At 43.5% G+C, this 22,050-nt stretch overlaps 2 protein-coding genes across 7 annotated transcripts; one reads left to right on the top strand and one right to left on the bottom strand.

The window, feature by feature from the left end:
- Positions 1-279: 279 nt before the first annotated feature.
- On the bottom strand, positions 280-11,716 carry GMFB (glia maturation factor beta). Of its 4 annotated transcripts, none has more exons than XM_085549689.1 (7): positions 11,638-11,716; positions 10,809-10,905; positions 10,082-10,131; positions 9,101-9,150; positions 7,981-8,063; positions 6,486-6,559; positions 280-424 (listed from the first exon to the last, which is right to left on the bottom strand). In XM_085549689.1, exons 1-7 carry the CDS (start codon positions 11,638-11,640, stop codon positions 386-388), a joined length of 396 nt encoding a protein of 131 aa, XP_085405815.1. In that variant the 5' UTR covers positions 11,641-11,716; the 3' UTR covers positions 280-385. The 4 variants fall into 4 exon arrangements, with proteins under 4 accessions (XP_085405815.1, XP_085405817.1, XP_015721314.1 ...); XM_085549691.1 differs by lacking the exon at positions 280-424 and adding an exon at positions 1,279-5,089 and having other exon boundaries at positions 10,021-10,131; XM_015865828.3 differs by lacking the exon at positions 280-424 and adding an exon at positions 1,279-5,089.
- Positions 11,717-12,112: 396 nt separating this feature from the next.
- Positions 12,113-21,102, top strand: CGRRF1 (cell growth regulator with ring finger domain 1). Of its 3 annotated transcripts, XM_085549684.1 has the most exons (7): positions 12,113-12,257; positions 15,089-15,228; positions 16,461-16,638; positions 16,816-16,963; positions 18,397-18,504; positions 19,318-19,408; positions 19,795-21,102. In XM_085549684.1, exons 1-6 carry the CDS (start codon positions 12,154-12,156, stop codon positions 19,363-19,365), a joined length of 726 nt encoding a protein of 241 aa, XP_085405810.1. In that variant the 5' UTR covers positions 12,113-12,153; the 3' UTR covers positions 19,366-19,408; positions 19,795-21,102. The 3 variants fall into 3 exon arrangements, with proteins under 3 accessions (XP_085405810.1, XP_015721309.2, XP_015721308.2); XM_015865823.3 differs by lacking the exon at positions 19,318-19,408 and having other exon boundaries at positions 19,798-21,102; XM_015865822.3 differs by lacking the exon at positions 19,318-19,408.
- The last annotated feature ends 948 nt before the right edge of the window (positions 21,103-22,050 follow it).

The raw sequence follows: 22,050 nt of genomic DNA, 5'->3' as shown, positions 1-22,050 counted from the left end.
TTCACTTTATGGATCTGCTGGAGGAAAGACATAGAACCCACACGCAGCAAGACGAGGCTGCAGCAGACACTGCATTAATATAGTGCAGCAGACACCTGCCATCCCCACAAGGCCGTAAAGCCTCAGTATCACCAAAAGGAACAGCAGATATTGGAGCTTCAAGGGGTAACAGTGGCCAAGTTTGCTTAACTTTTCAATATAAAACTGGAGAACAGGAATGTGTTGCCTAGCGATGTGGTGGATGCTTCTGTCCATGGAGACTTTCAAGGTGAGGCTGGATCAGGCCCTGGGCAGCCTGATGGAGCTGTGGTGTCCCTGTGCGTTGCAGGGGAGCAGGACTGGATCCCTTCCAACCCTAAGGATTCTGTGATTCTAAGGGATCTCCTTAGCAACCCCATCTCAGACAAACCATCTGCTGACAGATCTGGAAGAAAACAACCTGTACATGACATTCCCTGTACATGATATTCAAACCAATCTGTACTACTGCACAGAGGTTTTCCATTTCGTTCCCAATTCCTTCCCCAGCCTTCACTTCAATAAGCACACAGCTGACCTTTCCATAGAACCATTGCAAGCCAGTGACCTTTTCTGAATGAATGGAAGCAGCTGCCCTTCATGTCTCTGTATCTTTCTGCAAAGCTTTTGATTTTATTGCCTTGATAACCTAGAACTATCAGTGAGCTATTGCTGCATTTTCTAGTTAAGCATCCTTAATAAACAAGTGAACACCACAGGGCTGCCCAGGTCACCTCCTTCCAATGCAAGAGCTGTTTATCCCTATCTTTTTCCTCCTTCTCCTCTTTAATCAGCTGTTCTTGGGAGCCCTTTCTGTCCCACAGCAGCTCAGCCATCTCTATCAGAGCTGCTGGCAACAGATTCTATTGTAACATAGGTGACCAACAAGCCATTCAAAAGCCAGATGTGCTGGAGCTGCTGTGCATTTCCTCCTTCACATGTGTTCAATTCACCAGGGATTTCACACACCTGAGGAAGAAGGGGGTTATTTCTATCAGATTTAAGCTGTGGTCCATTAGTTCTGTTCTTCAGCACTGGCAGAAGCAATGACTGCCCTCCATAATGGATGGAAAGAGGAATTCTTACCCTGAGAAATACCAGCGAGGAAGCACAGTGGACACTAAATATCACAATACAAGTTCAAAGCAAACTCCAGGCTGCTGGGAGGAGGAGGGTCGTGCATAATATTAATGCCTTCCCCTTTTCAGAGAGCCCCATGGTCTGTGTGCTACTTTGCAATTAAAACAGGGAAACAGAACATCTTAATTAAACATTTTATTTATACCAATACAAGCACCATGCTTAGCAAAAAAGATTTGGTTTAAAGTGAACATGCAATGTGAACTAGCAGAGACTAAACAGCACATGGAAGTTGCACTGGTTACTGGTACGCTCATGGAACTGCTGAGTTCCAAGACTGGCCATGAATCCCTCCCACCTTTTGCCACCTGCAGCACTGACACCAACCAGGACATGTCACAGTGCAGGAGTCGCACTGAGTCTGGGTCACGCAGCAAAAGCAAAGAGCCTCAATGCTCATGTCACATTATGGCTCCACCTTGCACTTCCCAATTGCATGTATCAGAAAGCGTGACTTAAAAAGTCAAGCACAGTGACATGAGTTGTCAGCATCCTTTGCTTTTGCATGTCTGACTCAGATCCCCTTCACTTGTTTAACATTGTTTCTGGACCATTTATTTTACAGTTAAAGATACAAAAATGGAATCTTGGTACAAATACATAAGATGCTCCTTTGGAAAAGTGGAAAGGTGTCAACATCATTATTGCCTCCTCTGATAATAGCTCGAAACAGCATTCATGATTCTAGAAACACACTTGAACCATCAAACATCAGCATTTACAGTTCGTTAAAAAATACCTGAACATTACAAGTCCATTTTATGGGTTACCATGCAAGTTCATGTTTTAATTGAGCTTCCCATCAATGAGCAGGATTACAAGAGCTGTATCCCAGCCATCCAGCCAATACTGAAAGCAAAACTGTGGCAGGAGTTTCTCTTTATGAAAGACCTTAAACTCTTGGCCGAGGATTTGATGGCCAACTCACCAGCTCCTGAAAAATAGGAGCTCACAATGGAAAACGCTGATCTCAGCCCTTCCAGCTACAAAGGCTCCCCTAGGCTGCATTATTTCATTTATCTTGTTGGAACCAGCTTTAGAGATCTGGAAATACAAGACAAGCACGTGGTGACAGGTAATGGCAAATCATAGTCAGAATGTACTGGCCTTCTGAATACAGACACACCAACCTCCCACTGATCTCAAAGGGGAGGGTTAAGGAATATACAGTTCTACAGACAAGGTGGGAAAAAAAACCATGAAAACAAGCATTTGTGCAGAGCAGATTTGGATATAATCGATGTCTTTCTTTAACCAAGCATTAGCATTACCTATATCTCAAGGGCCTAGGACAGCACATGGCAGATAACTGTGCCAAAACACAGCACTGGAAACAAGAAAACAACAAACAAGCTGAGAATGGCAAACATCCGCTGTGTGCTCTTCCTTCGAGCACCTGCAGCTGCTTCCTCGCTGCCACAGCTCAAAGCAGGGAGGGAGCTACAGCTATGAGGCAAAGCGGTTACAAGACTAATACTGGTAGGCTGAGCAGCATCAATACCATCTCCCACAGGAATGTGGGCTTTAACACTCTCAACAGAGCTAGTTTGCTTCCTGCAGGACTCAAAGGGCAGCATCTAAGGCAGAAATCCTCAAGTGGAAGAAGCAAGAACACTAAAAGTGAGCAGTAAAGAACTCCAAAGGAAGAGCTCCACTACACGGATATAACCTTAAGTAGCAGAGGTTGTTCAGCAGAAGGTGGAGTGGTGCAGAGATGCAGAACCTGCTTCATTCATCTGACTGCAGCAGCTCCTTCCTTCTCCTCCAGTCTCCTTTTACAGCTATTTTCATTGAGAGCTGGATGTTGGCAGCCCACCAGTGTACAAAATACAGTAAGAAAAGCTATTCATCCAGTTTTCCCAATTAAAAAAAAAAAATAAATCAAGTTGAATATTTCAAGTGGCAACTTTCCTTCAGCCACATCACACTTCAACAGGCCTCACCCCCAGCACAACACCGAGGAAACAAGGTGTGCTGCCTCAACACTGATACCATGATTGACATCATTCTTCTAAAGTTAAGCCTTACTTACACAATGTCTGTTAACACACACAAGGTGGTAGTATAGAATAATGGAGCTGTTTCATAGTTGATGCCTTTCTCGTCCGGGGAAATGAAATTGGTTTTCCAGTTCACCAGAGAAATTGTATTTTAATTACAAGCGTTTCCTTTCAGAACTGAAAGATCAATTTAATTGAATCATTCTAACACGTATTTTGAAGAGCTCCTCTCAAGTCAGACCCATACACAATAAATGAGCGGTAACATCAAACTAAGAAGAGATCTATCAACACCGAGGACCTCTGCAAATCAATTCCTTGTGATCTTGAAGGAACTAGTGTTAAAAGCACTAACAACATACGCCTGCAAACAAAAAGAGACAGACCTTCATTTGGCAAAGGTTTCACAGCATGAAATACTGGCCTCCAAATTGAACAACACGTCCCTCCTCACCAAACAGGGCAGCTGTGTTTGAAGGTACGTTATCAACAGGAAGCTGCTCTCAGACACTTACTCAGCAGCACAACAAACACGAGTAAGACAGTGAGATACCGTCACACGAACCCTCCTTCTGCCACTGCGTTGGCTGAACACGATGTCCCATAGCAGACAGCTATTCTACTCGATATAAAATGGCTCTGTAAAAAGGTCATTTATAAAAGTTAACACGCTATTTTCACATTAGAATCTTTACTGTTTCTAAGAGATGAACCGTAAGTAAATGAAAAATCAAATCCCGTATGCAAAAAGCTTTCATCTGGAATGTCATTTTGACTAACAAGCAGTTAAGAAAATTAGAGACTGTCATTAAAATACTGAAAAAGCTAAGTGTGGACAACCTGTACAACAAAAAAAGGTATAAATCGCTCAGTACCATGAAAAGCTTTAACCTCCTGCACTCCTTGGAATAGAGCAGATGACTGGAATTGCTAAGGAAAGGAGGCCAGCTTTTGCTTTATAGGTGTCATCTGCAGCACTAGGCACTAGGAAAAACGTCCCTTGGATTCTTTAACAAAGGTGTTACCAAATTAGTAGGAAGTGGCAGTGTAAAATTCTCAAGTCGTTTTAAAGCTCCCAAATTAAAGGCACACAGTATTCACAGGTGTTCGTGTAAGAGGAAAGGAGCATAGAGGTAAACTTCTTAACAGCGTAGGAAGTTACGTATGCGAGACATCTGGTATGAGAGGAACCAGAGTCGGAATTCAGCCCTTAGTGATCTTCTAGTCCCTGTAAGACTGCATCAGCATGAGAACTGGACAAAGCTTTGCCCTGAAATTCAGTCTGACTGCCTCAGTCAGCTGAGGAATTACCGGAATGACAAAAATGAGATCCAAGAGTTGGAGAAAAGTTCACATGGACACGACATGGGGGGATACACGGGTAGGTGTGCTGTACAAGGAGTCTGTCTGTTGAACCCTAAATGCTCCCAGGGAATAGTTATCAAAGTTGAGAGGACGTCATGAATTGTGACAATAACAACAGGTTTTGCAGATAAATGGCTAGTATACGTCATAAGGATGCATTTGTAGCTCAGAAAGAGTTAGCATCAGCTTCCAAATTATGCCTGGATAGAGCGATAAATTCAGAACTGAACTATTTTAACTGTAGAAATATTAGTCACAAGAGTGCAAAAGGATTCCCTGCAGAGGAGTATTCCCTTTTCACAGGTACACAGAAGGAAACATCTGCAAAGATTTGTTACTTCAAGGAGACAGACCTGCTATTCTTTGCACAAACTTTGCACAAGAGACATACTGCAGGAAACAGATGGAAATACAGTGCACTTTTAGCTGCAAGTATTCATGTCTGGTTCCAGTATGATCAGGATGGTACATAAATACTCATTACAGAGGTTTTCTTAATGGAAGAAGCCCAGTTTCTCCCGCAGCCATTCTTCGGTTAGATCTTCTGTATTTCTTATTTCAAATACCTAAATAAAAACCACATTGCATCAATATTTGTGCTGCTGGTACTTGGAGGAGATAAGGATACAATGCAAGCAATACCTTTCAGCATAAACTGTCTAAGCTGTAAAACAACAACCCAGTAACCAAGAGTTTTCCTTTGCTTTCTTGAATGCATTGGTTACTATTCCAAAGTCACATCAGTGGAACACATACAAGACTAAGTGGCAAGGGACATTAATAACTTGACTTGCTCTGAAATCTCACCATCACACCCAGCACTCCTCAAATGTCTCAGCAAGAGGCCTGTCTATTTCAACAGCAGAAACAAATTTAGCCTCTAGGCTGAATTAAGATCCAAGTTACAGCTGTTCTGAAGTAAATTCACAGCATCTAATAATACGTTTGCCCTTGAAGAAAGGGGCTCGGGATACCTCAGAATAGAAGGCTTACAAAGAAGAACCAACTAAAGGTTCATGCAAGTCTTCATCTCACAAAAAAGCCTTGAAACAGCAAACAAGGCTGAAGTAGCCAATAAACTCTTCATATTCCATACACACAAGTGATTTAGATTTTGATTTTTAATTAGGGTAAGCTAATTCTGCACTGTCTTTGAGACGCCAACAAGTGGGTTATCTTGACAGAAGATTCAAGCAAGTAAAATCCACAAGCCTCCAAGAACATTCTCTTAGGCAATGAACAAGGGGGGTATTTCACTGTTCGTGTATTGACAAGACTGAAAATAACTGATTTAGTGCTGGAATAGCTTTATTTGTCTAACAGCAGGAAGAAAAAGCATGAGGTCAAAAGAATCAAAGCTCAGTGAAGGACAAGAGTAAAGCACATCTGAAGAGGGAGGAAACAACTTCAGCTGGAAACAGGTTATGATCAGCTTCAGAAGGAAAATAATCATGGACTCTCATGTCCATTCCTAGGTAGCTTGGTGGCTGGAGACCCTGCACACAGCAGGGGGTTAAAACTGGATTATTATTGTGGGCCTTTTCAACACAGGCCATTCTATGGTTCTATGATTCGTTCTTCTCCAGTACCAAGACCAGGCAAACACAGGGAGATTTAGGATTGTTCATCACACTCTGAAAGGTCTGTCCTGTGAGGATACAAACCCCAAAGCCACTGAGCCAAGAACTTCAGCCTGCACTTCAATATTCTACCAAAGCAAAGATATCCATCCACTGAAGGGTATTCCTGTTACTTTTTGGAACACGGTTCTTCCTGACCTCTAAAAGAGAGGAAATTCCCCACCCCCTAAATGATGTCTTCAGTCTTCCTGAAACAGAATCTATTCACTGTAATTACAAAGTCTCATAACATCCTTTTCATGTTGGGTTCAAACATGACACAAAACAGCTTTTGCAAACCACATTTGATGCAGAGGCAGTTATTTCAATTAATTAATCATACCTTAGTGAGTTCAGCTGTCTGTACAAGCTTATTCTTGCTCCCAGCATACATCATCTGCTGCTCAGGCTTGCATCCTGTAGTTGTGTGAATAAGAAAAAGGTGGTGCTTGGTTATTTCAGCTGCTACACCTCAGAACTGCTTGGTTTTTAATTTAAATTGAAAGCAGAAAAGTGACCCAGTCACTTCTACATGCTTCAGTATAACGTTCATACTCTCTGTATTATCTTTACTCATACTTGGCACTTAAATAGTTGAATCAATGGTCTCAACGTGCACCTGTACTTCTACTCAAAACCATCCGATATTGCAGCATCTGGACTGGAATTGCAATTCAGAATAAAGCAGCCATAATATAATAACTCCAGCACTGCAGTAGTGTGCTGGTTGCATCACATACAATCCTTTCCCATCATGCTATTTCTGGAAGGTTCCCAAGACGCTCCTAGTTCTACTCAACTCTTTCCAGCATGTGCATTTGAGCTAAAAATCAAACTTGGATCAAACCAAGTCAGCTGAAATTTACTATTAGAATTACACAGTTAAGTTTCTGACGTGGGTTGCTGTGAGGCAAACAGAGCAAGCTGTAAAAACTTGGGATGATCTTAGATTACAGTTTTTCTTCTCAAATGGTTTCTGTTCACTCACACTTCTACTTGTTATGGAGCTTTCTATTGTCCTTCTTAGCTACAGCTGTGACACTCCCACATCACAACACAGCTGAGAGGCAACTGTTGCTGTCCATTACATATAGGTCTGCAAGAAAATCCTCTTAACTTCCATCCTTTCCCTTTTACACAGTCCTGATCCTCTCACAGCCAGACACGGCCTTGTGAGAAGGGTAGGAATTGCCTCTTACATCGAACATCCCAAAAGCAGGATGTACAGAGGTGATAGAAGCAGAAGCTGTACGTTCCAGCCCTCTCCTCACTCATTTCCTGAAGCCATTCTGGTCACACTTGGAGGATTCCCTAAAATTTGATGAGAGGCTGACAAGGAAATGCATTATTGCTAAACCTACGTGAACAGACGCAGAGCACTCACCATTTTCCTAGAGGAAAATGCTACAGAGTGTGCCACTGAGACCACAGTGGACCCGGTTAGAAAAACACACTGTTTGGACAGCTATGCAGGAAACCAGTATTTCTTTTCAGCCTCCAGAAATGGAAAACAAAGCATATTTGCACCCTTCTAACTAAGTGTCTTAAATGTGAACCCCAATCACAATGAAAATCACCAGCGAGCAGGGAAATCTGGGCAGATGGAACTGCTAACAATTGGCACAAGCAGATGGTGAGGACAGAGTTAATATACTAGAGGCAGTGATATTAACTCCAGGCAGTGCCACGCAGCTTTATAGTGCCCTGATTCCAGCACAGGCATAAATAAATTCAGCCCTGCACATCAGAACCAATATTTGAGCATTAAGCATTTATTTTATCCTCTACTGCAAAGAACATTCCCAAATTAACAGCTGCCATTGGCAGTGTTCACTCACCTACAGGACTGGAGAAGATAAAGCACAACGGGTAAGAAACTCTTCCATCTTCATGCTGATACTTGTAGCTGTACACAATAAATGTTTTTTCTGAGGTTAAAGAAACTAGGAAACCAAACATTTTGTGAGGATACAATCATCAGAACCTGATACAGGCACAGAGAAGTCTTATATTTTAGGAGATGCCTCAGATTTGTAAAGCAGTCTTTTACTTTCATTTCTGTATTTGACTTCCAGAGCTGACCCTGCCTGTTTTTACCAACCTCTACAGCAGCCAGAGGATGAAGGTTGTCTCTTTACAGCAATGAGATGGGTGTCTTTGAGCTGTCTCAGATTCCTCAGGCAGTTTAGTAAGAGGACTTCCCACCCCCATGGCTATCTTGCTATCTTGTTCCTGGCCTGCTGAAGGCCACATCCCTCCAGCACTGACTGAGCACTTCATTGCTTCAGGTGTTCTCAGGAATTTGAACTCCTGCTTTATAGCTTCCTACTGCACTACAGTCATGGACGTGAAGCTTCAGAATGGCACCAGGAACATTGCCAGCCAGCTTAGGAGGAAACTGAAAACAGATATTTTCATCAGCTGCAGCTAAAGCACCCCTCTTATTTTGTTTAGTTATAAAGAATTTACTTCCCTCTGCCAACTCACTTCCTTTCTTTTTTTCACCCCCCTTCCCTCTTTCAAGCACAGGGATTCTTCCCTACATCACATGTCTGAAGTGCTCCCAGTGGTAATAACTGCAGCAGAACAGTAAGGGGAACAGACTAGGAAAGCATCAAAACAGATCCCAAGTTACACAGGCAGCTTTCTGTACTTACAAGCAGTAACATGCATTTTACTTGCTTCTTAACAGCACTTCCCTAAATGTTACAGTGTATAGCTTAAAAGGAAATAAAGCCTCGTGAAAGGCCTAACCATATCAGCCGCTGTTTTAAGACTTGAAGAACTGGGACAATCATTCAGTGCATCACGAGAACTGATCCCTAAGATGCCTCACAGATCAAGTATTACTGAAGTCTCATTACAGGCATTAGCCTAAAAAGGTGAAGTTCAACTTGAAACATCTGAACAGCTTCCAGGAGTGACTAAGACAAAATGCCAGCAGCACAGGAAGGATATCGAGGTTGTCTCTCAGGCAGCTCATCTTTTAGCTCATCTGGAGAAATACCCTGGTAACATTAAACACAAGCAATACTTCAACAAATGAACTTGCACTTGAAGGTATACTTGAAGGCTAAAGCAGAATAGTGGGATGGTAAAACAGCTGCAAGTTAGATCCACATCTTCAGTTTAACTGATAACTCTCTAGTACAGTTCAAGAAAGCTCATCTGCTAATAGATTTCTACACCTAACCATTAAGTAAACATTAACGTGAATAATCATCCCTAGTTTAGGCATAATGAGTTTCGAAAACATCTTGGCTCTAGTTGGATAAGCTGGCAGCTAGAGTGCTTTCCTAAGGCCAGCACTAAACAGAAGTACAAGCACATCCAAATAAGTATCTGTTAAAAATCAGCTACATAAAAGGTGCTCTTAAGAAACTGCTCCTTGAACAAGCAAAGAGCCCCCATTCCACTCAACCATTACCTTAGCTGCTACATTGTAGGGTATAAGAGCCAAGAGTAAGGCTCAAATCCCTTGGAAGGATTTAATTCTACCCTGTGTACCATTAAGAAATACTACAGGGTGGCTTACTGTGCCATCTACCAAATGTAGGAGCTGCAAAGGACTAGCAATCCCAGCTTCTAATTGCCAGCAGATGAGTTCAGAGATCCATATGCAGATCTACATGGTAATGCTGCAAAGAACTCTTTGAGAAGCCAGCAGGTGCCAAAGATGCCTTTTACATACAGAGTTGGATCATAAGGGCTTTAAATTAACTTCTCTTTTGTGCAATTAATTAGTTGCCTCAATTGCTTCTGCATAACCCCACTATTAATAGCGCTGTGCTTTACATGCAGAGTGTCCATGCATTCAAATAAGCTCACGACCCAAATTAGATGAAGAGTTTGATAACAATTTGAAACTAAGGCAGTACCTTAGAGACAACAATACATTGCAGGCTGAAGGTACTCTTATTTACAATGCATTTAACAAACCTCATGCTCCTCATCCAGTACCACCAACTGCTTATCCTTGTCGATTTTCACTAGAAATCAAAACAAAACACAGGTCAGGTCCCAGCTGATTTACACAACACACACACAAAGCTTTTTAACACCACCTCCCAAGGACATTTCTTAACCTTCCACTCTTTCTTCAGACCACATAGTTCCACAAAGTCCCTGAAGTCAGAAATGACACAGAGGCTGCTCATAGCAACGTGTCTTTTTCAGACTCCAAAGGGTCAAGATATCAATGTTTAAAAGCCATAAAATGTACAGACCCGCAGTGATTGTGCCATGAATTGTTTTCACTATCATTTTAAAACCAGCCATGAACTCTGAGCCACAACAAGAAGCTCCACCAAGGGCACATGAAGTCAAGCCTCGTGCCATTAAAACTGTATTTCTCTACTGCTAACAGCAGAGAGGCAGAACAGGAAGTAGCCAAGTTCATGGCAGACGTGGTCACAGAGTCACAGAATGACCCGGGTTGGAAGGGACCTCAAGGATCATGTAGTTCCAACCCCCTGCCTGGCAGGGCCACCAAACATACACCTTTACTAGGTCAGGTTGCCCAGGGCCCCGTCCAACCTGGTCTTGAACACCTCCAAGGACGGGTCTTTTAGATCACACCCACCTGTTACAGCAACAAAACTATGTGGGGAGAAAGAAAGGACCCCACGAGACGGTGGGATTCTCACCAGCCCCGTTTTAAACTTACTTATAATGGCAGCATTGTTGGTTTCTTTACGGAAGCGGAATTTTCGCAGCTTCTCCACCAGGTCTTCAGCAACATCACAAACCACCAGAGATTCACTCTGCGGAGGGGAAAACAGCAGAGAGACATCTTCAATAGAAGAGATACCCCCATATCAAGGATACGTGCCCTTAAGCTCTTAGCAAGTGGAACTGCAGTGGAAATGCCTATCAGAAGTTTCAAAGCATATACATAAACTAGGAAAATACTTATGAAAGCAGGTTTTAAGGACAAAAACACGCTTATCTGTTCTCCTACCCCTCCTCAAAGCCAACATTTAACTAGCAACATGTTACGTTGCACCCTCGAAGCAAGATTATCCTCCTTCATTGCTATCAAGGGTTTATTTCCACATCATAGAGCCATTAGAAAGCAAGAGGTGCCCCTTCAAGGCTTGATAACGCGACTATATGGATGTAATACAGCAACACGAGTGAAAGAACTGAAGCATTTAAAGCAACGGGAGCAGCACTGGGGAACGAGGAGCGTTCAGCAGCAGCACCCAGCTGCCCTATGAGTCACCGTGCAGCCCATGGGGAAGGAAGCGGCGCTGATGGCAGCATGTTGCCCGCCCTGCCACACGCAATGCTCGCCCCGCCTGGATCCGCGCTTATTTCCCCTCAGCTTCCAAGCTCTCCCCGCTCCCCTCACCCCACAAGCCCCGCTCTCTCCTCACAGCCGAAGCCACACTCTCACAAGGGACCGTTTCTCCCTTAGCCCGACCCCGCTGCCCTCACAGCCCCATCCCGTCCATCCCGTCCATCCCCCCTCACACATCACAATCTCCTCTCACCATCTTGAGCTCCCCCGCCAACCCCACTCCCGTCCGCGCCGCCGCCCCGCCGCCCCCTCACTGAGCAGCCGCCCGCACTGCGCATGCGCCAACAACACCCCGTCTCCCTCCCTCCCCGCTTCACTCTTTCAGCCAATCAGCGTCGTCGCCGCTGTTGGGCGGGAACTTGCAGCCGCCTACGGGAAGCGAAGAGGTTCAAAACCGGCGGGAGAGGGAAAGGGGAGGGGGAGTCACGTGACTCCCATTCGCCGCCATGACGCCGAGGCTCCGCTCACCGCGCGTTGTCATGGCAGCAGAGGGCACTAAGCTGGGGGCAATGGCTCCGCTCTGCCGCTGCGCATGCGCACGGGTTTTGCTCATGCGCCCTGTGTAGCAACTGGTGTGGAGAGCCGAGCGGCTCGGGTGGACTCGGGTGGACTCGGGTGGGCTCGGCTCTTCTCGGCTCGGCTCGGCTCTTCTCGGCTCGGCTGGTCTCGTTTCGACTCGGCTGTTCTCGGCTGTGTGCCGGCCGTCTCTATGGCCGCTGTGTTTCTCGTCACTCTCTACGAATATTCGCCTCTTTTCTACATCACGGTGGTGTTCGTCTGTTTCCTCGTCACCAGCGGCCTGGTGCTGGGCTGGTGAGTGCGGCCTGGGGCTGCTCCTGCCCTTGGGGGGCGGTGTGGGGCGGTGGGCCTGGGCTGAGGTAATGGGGGGGGGCAGAGAGGCCTGTTCCTCTGTGTGAACTTTATTATAGCACTGAAGGATCCAAGAACCTCCCAGCGAGTTCAATGTGTCCGCAGCTACAGCTCTGCCTTAGTGCTTCTTTAACCCCCTAAGTCATGAAAGCTACACAGGATGCTATAAGTGCGTGTGGTATCGTATGAATCCATACTAGCTGGTGTATTGCCATAATGACATCTTATTTACCCCATCATTTCCAGCATCAACCAACAGCCTGTTTTATAAACACGCACGTGATGGTGGCAGCCAGCCTGAAAAACACCAACTGCTTCGGAATGCTGATGGTTTAATTTGCAAAGCCATGCTTTGATTTGAAAAGCATCGTGGTTTCTTACAGGCAGCCCTGGACAGTGGCCCTGTGTAGAGAATAAGTTACTGGACAAGAAGCTGGGTACAGCCAGCCCATTAGATGGGCACAGAGACTAAAGTGGGATGTAGTTTGGCTGTATATGGGCCTGTGAGTTGCCTCCTAACTGGAGATGGATGCTTGTAGTATGGGGAGCTCAGCACCTCTTCCATTGAAGAAATCAGCTTCAAAAATCAGCAACAAAACCACTGGAAATACCTGCCTAGTATGGTTCTAAAGCAATTAGTTGTCAACTATCAACCTGGGCTGGTGGGAGGTAAAATCATAAAAGCTTTTTTCATCCTTCATATGCTGAATGCTGCCTTAAAACTGACAGAAGCCTTGTCAAGCAGGTGGACCTGCTAAGCAGGGGGGTTGGAACTACGTGATCCTTGAGGTCCCTTCCAACCCGGGTCATTCTGTGATTCTGTGTGATTCTGTGATCTTGTAGCTGAGCTGAGAGAGTCTTTTGCCTTCAGCTGCTGCTAAAACCATCACTGGAGCCTTCTTTATTTCTCCCTGTGGCTGCTTTTCATGCTGATTATCCCATTGCTTTCGACCGGAGGATTTGAAAGTTTGCAATGAACAGGGTTTGGATTCAGCCAGCTGGTATAAAACAGGAGGCACGTTTACGTGTTACTGGAGAGATCAGCTCCACTGAGTCTTAGATGCTGAAGAAGTGAAGCAGCTGCTGCACCTGGTTTCTTTATGAGTAAGATGTGAAGCTGGCAGGATTCATTGGATAATTGGACATTAGCTGTGATACTGAGGGAGGCAAGGCATGAAGTGCTAAAGGCAGAGATACATTGGACTGCCAGGAGCAGGTTGTTGCTATGGAGGGTGGCTTTGTGAATTTAGTTTCCTCAACTTGAAAATCATTTCTGACTGATGTTTTTCCATTGATCTCACAAAGGGCAACTCCAACATGAATTAACAGGCACTTTGCAGGAGCTCAGTGTCAGTAAAAGCTCTATTTTCTCGCTTTTTAGACTCCTGTGTGTCAAATAAAGATTTTGAAGCCAGGAAGAAAGGAGCAGTAAAGGCACAGAATGGTTTGGCTCAGAGCCGTGTTGTACATGCAGCCATTATTCAGATGGATGGAAGTTGGTAGTGCCTTTTTCAGCTGCAGTTCCTGATACAAGATCCACCTTACTGTAACAGCTGCTGTTCCAGAGTACAACATGGCAATGGTTGGTGCAGGGAAGGGCTGACACTTGGTGCTGTTCAGAAGTTTCCAGCCAGTGACTTCATAAAGCAAAATATGAGGCCATTAAACAGACAGCAACGGCAGCAAGAGCCGTAAATGGTGACAATGCAGCCTGAGCTAATTAATAACCGTGTTCTCAAATATATTAGCAAAGGACCCCCCACAGCTTCTCCCTGTCACCTTAGTAATGAGGCAGTGCTGGATTGATGCAGTTACAAAGATCCCATCAGACTTCTGACTGTGTATCCAGGGTGGCTTCTCTAATTACCCTTTGCTTACTGACAGTTATTGCTGTCACCTTCACGCTGAATTATTTTTAGCCTAAAGGAGGTGTTCTATGGAGCTCGTTTTGTAGATCCTGATCTTCTGTGGCAGTTCCTTAAGAGCCCTGGGCGATGTGAAAGCCTTGAGGTTTTGTAAGATGACATCAGAAACAATCCTGAGGTATTTCTTGTCATTTTCTTTGGTTTTTATTTCCATCTATGGGATGTTTAAGTAGATGAAGCAAAGGTTCAGAATTTGTCCTTTTAGAGTCAAGCTGTAGCTTGGGCTTGCGTGCTGGTTTCACCTTTGGAGAGGTCTTAGAGTTGCACCTGTGGTTCAGTCCTGGCTGTTTTACATTTGGTTTCTGGCTCATTGCAGAGGTTGTAAGACTGTAAGACTCTGATTTAGATGTGGCATTTTGTTGCGATCGAGGATAAAATGCAAAATTGAGGATCTTGATGTCAGAAGCATCTCACTGGCTGCAGTTACAGCTCAGCATTCAGTAGGGCTGAATGATTCACTCTCAGGTCTTCCTGCAGAGCACCCAGCCCCTTCAATCTGTTCCATCTGGGTGAGCAATGGCTTTTTTGTCCTGTGACTTGATGTGCGGAGTGTCAATGGTGAGAAAGCCATGGTTAGCCCTTTACCACTAGAGGGCATTGACTATCCTCACTAATTTCACTCACTGGAAATACAAACTATCCTCCATTTGTTTATTTCTTTTAACACTGAAGACTCCTGCCACAAAAAGCTGGAGCTGAATTGGCAGGCTGTGCTATGCGAGCGTCCTAACAGGTATTATGCAAAGCCACACTGGATCTATTTGTTGTGCTGCAAGCTATTTAGAGCTGGAACTCAGACATGCTAACAGCAGTGCATAACATGCTCATGTTCTATTCTGTGTCTCTCAGGTTTGGTTTGGGTGTCCCTGTTATTCTCAGAAACTCAGAAGAAACAGAATCCAGCACGAGAGTATTGAAGAAGCGGATGAGACAAGTGAAGAATCCTTTTGGTTTAGAAATCTCTCATCCTGACACAGCTTCGGTAACAAGTCAGTAGGTTTCTAATATGCTTCATTTTAGTCAGTGTGTGTTTCTAAACGTAGTGCTTCCTATTTCATGCTCTTGTCACTTATCAGGACTTTCTCAGAAATCACTGCAGAAGGAGTAATCATTTTTTTCACCATTCATAAATAGGTTGTGTTTAAAGCAAAATATTTGGCTATTTAAGAACAGTTTAATTCTTATTAATGAACCTCTTCCTGCTGTAACAGGTATTTAAAATAATAAAAAAATCCCCTTGCAGTTTACCAATTACTGTCAGCATTTTTTGTAAGCTTTAAGTAGAATTCCATATAGAATATACACAGTCTGATTGAAAGTCAAATTTCTTCTCCCCTGTTGTTTGGAACTGCACTAGATTATAAAACAAAATGTGTATGTGTGCTTCAGTGGAAGCTGAAGTATCAGTGAGGATCAAGTAGTCCCTAAAATCCTTGAGATCATCCACATAGGAAGTAAAATTCATGTACTTCTGCCTTACATGAAACAAGACCAAGTGTTTTCTACCAAACAGATGCAGAGCCTTCCAATGGATGTGAAAAGAGCTGCTGCAGAACACTCTTTGTCTTCATATCTTTAAAAACCTAAAGAAACAAACACAACAAAGCAAACCAAAAAGGAGCACACTCAGAACAAACCCCTGCAATTAGTCATCGAGTCACTTGAATTTTTCAGCAGGTTTAAGCACTTGAATTTGGTGGGACTTCTCAAGAGTTGTGTTCCTGTTTGTGCTGTTAGCACTGTAGAAGTTGCTATGCTGGATGTTTGATTTTTAGAAAGGGAATGCAGCACACATCCTCTTTTTAACATTCTGCATGACCAAGAGGGCTTTACCCATGTAGGCCATAGTGGGTGTTGTATGCCAGTGATCCAATTACTATCACTGTCTGAAGAGGGAATGGACTTTGGTCAAGAGATTATACTCTTGAGCCTTCCATTGTGCTTGTAAACTGTCACCAGAAGTTAAAATTTACCCTTTGTAATGCACGTGCTGCTTCTGTTAGCTCAGACAGTGTTTGTAGCTCCTCACACCCACTGCCTTCTCATTGTTGTCTCCCCAAAGCACCAAACCTAGTTTGAATTGTTAAAGATTAGATTAAAATGGTAAAAGTCTGGGATGCTGATGTTGTTTTCTGCCCGTCTCCTGCACTTAGCAGTTCTAGGATTCCTGCGCGTTGGTGAGTTAATGGAATTAATGAAGTCCTTATCTTCTTTCTAAAAGAGGGTGTAACGCTGACACCTGACTGTCTGGAAGACTGTGTTCTTACGTGCTACTGGGGCTGCAATGTTCAAAAACTCCACGAAGCATTGCAAAAACACGTCTACTGCTTCAGAATAAGCACTCCTCAGGCACTAGAGGATGCTCTATACGACGAATATCTCTATCGACAGCAATACTTGTATCCTTTATTTACACTGTTTTGACAAAGTATGCTAATCTGCTGGCACAAGGAGAGCTGCGAACATGAGGTACGATGTCATTAGGAACACATACGATGACAAATATCCTTTATGCAGACGTCACGTTTGTCTGCTATCGCAGCGACACTGATTGTTTTCCTTGACACAAAATAAAGCGTCAAAAAAAACGACAAGGAAGAAAAATATTGTCAGCTACCGGAAGATGCTCAAGTTGTCGATTTTGGCCCAGTGCCTCGACGTTGCTATCCATTGATAGCACTGCTGACATTAGCTGACGAAGAAGACAGGGAAATATATGACATTGTAAGTAATACAGGAATATATTTTAGGGATATTTGTCTATGGTGGAGCTCCTGTTGTTGATACGGTGGTTTGGATTGCTGTTGGCAAAGAAAGACCTCCTTCTTTAGGTCTGGCAGAGATGTTTGTGCTGATTGCTGACTTGATAACTAAGAGCATGGGCTAAATTTCATCCTGAATGCATTTGCAGCCAGATTCATGCCTGTGTGCAGTTTTCCTCTAGGTTCAAAAGATTCATGTGACAGTAGAAAAAGGTTATAATAACTATTTGAAGAACAGCAGAACTGAACCTGTAGAAGACACAGTGTATTAAACAGAAGATTGAGGAGTAGCTTGATTGTGGTGTACAATTAAAAAGATGGAGTACACTCAAAGGGAAAGTTTATGAGCAAACAGCACAAAGTTTATGCTAGGTTGTAGGATCGCTGTCTAGATTTCTGTACTATAGGGTAGGGTAATAGAGGAAACAACACCTTAAAGAGCTGAGACAGTTCCATTTGTAGTGGGATCCACTCATTATCCAGAAGGTTGCCTCAGTGAACAAGCAGTAAGCTGAGAGCATGCACTGCCACTGAAACAGCATTTAGGGTGTGATGGTGTAATACAAATGCACTGAGAACAGCTAGCTGTTAGAACCTTATCAAAGCACCAGAGCTGTGATTGTCATGGAAAACTGATGACTTTCAAACTAAGCCAGCACGAAGCTTTGTGAAATTTTTTGAGGCATTGTGATTAGAGAAAAAAGCCTCACTGCAGATTCAGTTACTATAAACACACATACACAGGTATGTATATATTTAAGCTCTGTATGTCATTAGCCACTTAGTGGATTTTGAAGTGTGAGGCTCAGGCATGTGCATGAGTGTGTAAGCCCTACCTCAGCTGTATAAGCACTGAGCTTCAGGAGGAGGGCACGTGCTGACAATAGCAGGACACGGGGAAATGGTTTTAAGTTAAAAGAGGGAAGATTTAGGTTGGATGTCAGGGGGAAGTTCTTCACTAGGAGAGTGGTGAGGCCCTGGAACAGGCTGCCCAGGGAGGTTGTGGATGCCCCGTCCTTGGAGGTGTTCAAGGCCAGGTTGGACGGGGCCCTGGGCAACCTGATCTAGTAAAGGTGTATGTTTGGTGGCCCTGCCAGGCAGGGGGTTGGAACTACATGATCCTTGAGGTCTCTTCCAAACCGGGTCATTCTGTGATTCTGTTTGGGTGCCTTTTGGGTATGGGGCCAAATTCTTTCAGCTGAGAGCAAGCAAAGCAAGTCTGCTGTAAACTGGTTGCAGGAGGGAGCAGTGGAGGATTGGGGCAGAAAGCTTGAGACTCCACAAAGTGCTGTCTTGTGCCACTTCCCATTTTTCCCTTCTATGACACACCATTTTATATGAATCATATCATGAAAAGGAAAGATATTAAACATACTTTTTCTTTTCCTTTGGTAGATTTCAATGGTGGCCGTAATTCATGTTCCTGACGAGAGCTACAGACTTTCCTGCAGAATATTATATCAGTATCTACTTCTAGCTCAAGGCCAATACCATGACCTGAAGGTAAGCCATGTTCTGAAACTTGTGTTAAGCTTAGTTTGTGTGGGCTTTCAGGAGTCCATGATCTTTTATCAAGTTCTTTGCAGTAATAGTTACAATTATTTTATCAGTTGAGAAGTTCCAGCCAAACTTGCTGTGCAGAAATATCTGAAAATATATCCAAGATTTATTAGAGAAGCTGTTTCTGGTCCTGGAGGCCTAGGTCCTGTCCACTTATTAAAACACTAGTAATAAATTAACCAGCTATTGAATGCTTCTTCTCTACACAACATCTATTTCCTTGCTACTCTTCAAAGCTCCACTTTCTCCTCTTTTGCTATCCACCTGGAGAAGCCTTAAAAAACTTCTTAATTTCTTTTTACCACAATGTGTGTACAAAGATTAGTGCAGGTTGTTATCAGATGAACCTATGTTCTCATCATCCCTTTTCAGTTTCCCTTATCTATGTGTGTTTGGGACTATCTGTGTCCCGTGCCTGTTGATGATGCCATTCTATGCCACTTTATTATTATGCTAATAACAGTAATGTATAATATCAACTAGCTAGAAATTGTGCCAAATCTATTGACTCACTCAGCATTCATCTGGAAATAAATTCTTCCCAAGAAATGTTTGTCTTGGCCATCTTTTACTGATACACTTGATCCAGGTAAACTTCCAAGTCGATCCCCTTTGAGGTTTATTTTCCTGTTACTATTGTAAAAAATACAGCTTAAACTAAACAGAAACAACTGTGCAGCTGCACTTTGTAATACAGTTATGTAGTGTGTTCCCTGTGGGCACCTTTGCCTGGTAGTTCACTGGCTTTATTAACAGGTCGCGCCCAGAATAATTTTGCTTCCCATAAAACACCCTAGAAAGTAATAAAGGACTTCAACGTGGGAAAGAGCAGATTGGGTAAAGTGAGGTACTTCTGAAGGTTTGCTGGGGTATATGTTCGGTGGGAGTGGGTAAAAGCATCCCTCTAGGCACAGATCATGATAAGCCAGAAACAGAAACCTGAGCTGCTCACGGCCAGTGCAGTTCAGTTAAAGTTCACGCATGCACACTGATTTGATTAAGGTAAGATTTGACATCTTATCTTTACTATTTTGCCAGTGTTTTGTATTTCAGAAGCACAGAATTATATGTATCATTGTAGGCCAGGAAACTGTCCTGACTCACGTGAGGAATGAGTCTGGACCTATTTGACCCAAATCTATCATGGTGGAAATTTACATGGAAGGAATATGTCCAGGTATTGGAGGTAATTTGTTGACTTGTGCTAAATGTTTGTGTATATGTGTATTTTAGCAGCTCTTCATGTCTGCAAACAGTACCACACCACCTTCATGTGGTACCTCTCCAGAGGAGAAAAGCACCGACAGAAGCTTGCTGGAAAAGGCTGGACTGGCTGAAGATGAACCAGAATTGCATGAAGAAAACACTAAAGACTGCGTTGTGTGCCAGAACGGCACAGTGAACTGGGTACTCCTACCCTGCAGGCACACGTGCTTGTGCGATGGCTGCATTAAGTATTTTCAGCAGTGTCCAATGTGTAGGCAGTTTGTTCAGGAGTCTTTCCCACTCTGCAATAAAAAGGAGCAAGATGAAGATGAATCAACCCAGATCTTGCAAGATGTTCATCCTGGAAGAGTTTTTTAATGAAGACAAAAATAAAAGAATTGGGTTGTATGCACCAAGGTTAAATGTAGAGAACAGACTGTTTATGGGAGGATATCTAGCATTAACTTGTACAGTTTTGCTTTTTCATTGCTAGGCAATTTTCAGCTTCCTTATGTGTCTTCACTCCATATGCTCACGGGAACATTATATTTCTCTGAGCAATGTGGACAGGAGAAGTGCGTAGGATATACTTGAAGGATGTGATTATTTTTGTAGCTTCTTACTAATTTTTCATGGAGTACTACTGCAGGCTATTTTGATCACTAAATTCAGCTTTAACTACTTGCAAACAAAAACCTGCAAGTGAAGTTGAAGCGCACACAGCCTATTCTGTATTTATTATATTTAAAGTATTAGAGCAATATATCATCTTAATCCCTTATAATTTAGAAACCTGGCACTTTACAGAGCGTGACCAATGAAGGAAAGGTACATTCCTTGTAGTCAAACCCACGTATATTTATTTTGTAGGCAAAGATTGTTCTGTGACAGGAGCTAGAAGTTGTTCAGGACACAGTTCGGGGCTGTTTTGATGTGCATGTGAATGAAGGACCTGAGCCAAAGCCCAGTGGAACCAATGGAAGGGGTTTTGTTGTTATTTGTTGCCTTGAACTAAACCTTGCTGCCACTTTCAGTGTACATAGCAGTAGCTTAAGCTGCTACTACTCTGTCATCTTGTGACAGATCTTCAATCTTCCGGCAATGGCTGCAAGAACTTGTTCTCCATACAAATGTTAGTTAATTACTCCGTGGAGTTACTTGAGCAGTTCTGCTGTGCTGTTCTGATACCAATTGCCTGCTTGGGGAATTTCCAATTCTGTTTACTTGCATTGTCAGATCGGATGAAAAGTTGGCCATTACTTTGACTTTTATCAATAGTCCCAGGACATTTGCTTACTATAATAAAAAAAGAAGCTAAAGGATTGTTGAAAACTACTTATTTTTCTCTCCGTGGTATTGTCAAGAGCAGTAAAAATGGCTGATGAGAGGAGAAATTGTTTTGCTTGAGAGCCAAAGACAGGCAGGGTTTCAAATCTGCTGATATAAGACACAAGTGCAGACACTTGCTAGAACCTGTAAAAACAGGGAGTGCCTGCTCAGTGCCTTTCATCGTGTTCCCTTGTCCCTTTGCCCCACATCCATTTTCAGGACACCTGCTCAGAATGAACAGTCTCTGCTCCAAGCTCTTCAGCTGCACTCTCCTATGGCTCCTGTATCAGTGCTGCCCTGGTGCTCATTTCTGTACCATGCCCCTCCAGAACACTGAAGGCAGCTTCTCCTATTCAAGGTATTCCATCTTCATCTTTCTGTCATTCTGTGGTGGATCTGAGTGGTTTTTTGTGTTATTTTTGCCTTCATTCTTCCAAATTCCTGACATTTATCTCCGAGTAAAAGGCTTAAGTGGTCATGAAAAGGGTAGCGATTGCTTGTGAAGATAGATAGAGGTTGGGAATTGATGCACGTGGCCACAGATTTCCAGCCAAATATCCATAGGCTGTGTAAGACTGTTTATCTGCTCTACCTAAAGTGACCTTCCTTAGCAGAGAACTCTGGAATAAATAGCTGACCAAATCAGCCTGTTGTTTGCACTGTGTATCAAACAGGAGTTAAATACATATACAGCTGAGAGTGGACTGAAAAGCGCTTACAGAGAACTTCCAAAGACAAATGGTTCTGCTTGGAAGTCATCACGGCAATGAACGGCGTGTGTGAGGCAATTTAAGAGGCTGAGAATGCTAAGAGGAATGTGAAGAGTGTAATAACAGAAGGACCAATTGCTGCTGGTAGCAAGGCTACCCCACAGGTGAGAACACAGCACAGATGTGGAGAAACAACAGAGTGATGCAACTTCAAAAGAACCAGAGCTGCCTGTATTGAGAGCTT

The sequence above is a fragment of the Coturnix japonica genome, chromosome 5, assembly GCF_054131305.1.
Source record: "Coturnix japonica strain WE chromosome 5, WE-NBRP24, whole genome shotgun sequence".
In the NCBI taxonomy this organism is placed as follows: Eukaryota; Metazoa; Chordata; class Aves; order Galliformes; family Phasianidae; genus Coturnix; species Coturnix japonica.
Note: the sequence above shows the minus strand (reverse complement) of the source record. Positions and strands in the feature narration are given on the sequence as shown.

Bases quoted from the DNA above. Each gene is read 5' to 3' on its own strand.
- GMFB (XM_015865828.3), bottom strand. The intron at 9,151-10,081 runs GTTTGTTAAATG...TAATGTTACCAG, and splicing joins TACTGGATGAGGAGCATGAG to GGTATTTCTCCAGATGAGCT. The intron at 8,064-9,100 runs ATATCCTTCCTG...CTCAGAAAAAAC, and splicing joins CTGCCTGAGAGACAACCTCG to ATTTATTGTGTACAGCTACA.
- CGRRF1 (XM_015865822.3), top strand. From the start codon at position 12,154: ATGGCCGCTGTGTTTCTCGTCACTCTCTACGAATATTCGCCTCTTTTC. The intron at 16,964-18,396 runs GTAAGTAATACA...TTCCTTTGGTAG, and splicing joins ACAGGGAAATATATGACATT to ATTTCAATGGTGGCCGTAAT. The intron at 18,505-19,794 runs GTAAGCCATGTT...TGTGTATTTTAG, and splicing joins GCCAATACCATGACCTGAAG to CAGCTCTTCATGTCTGCAAA.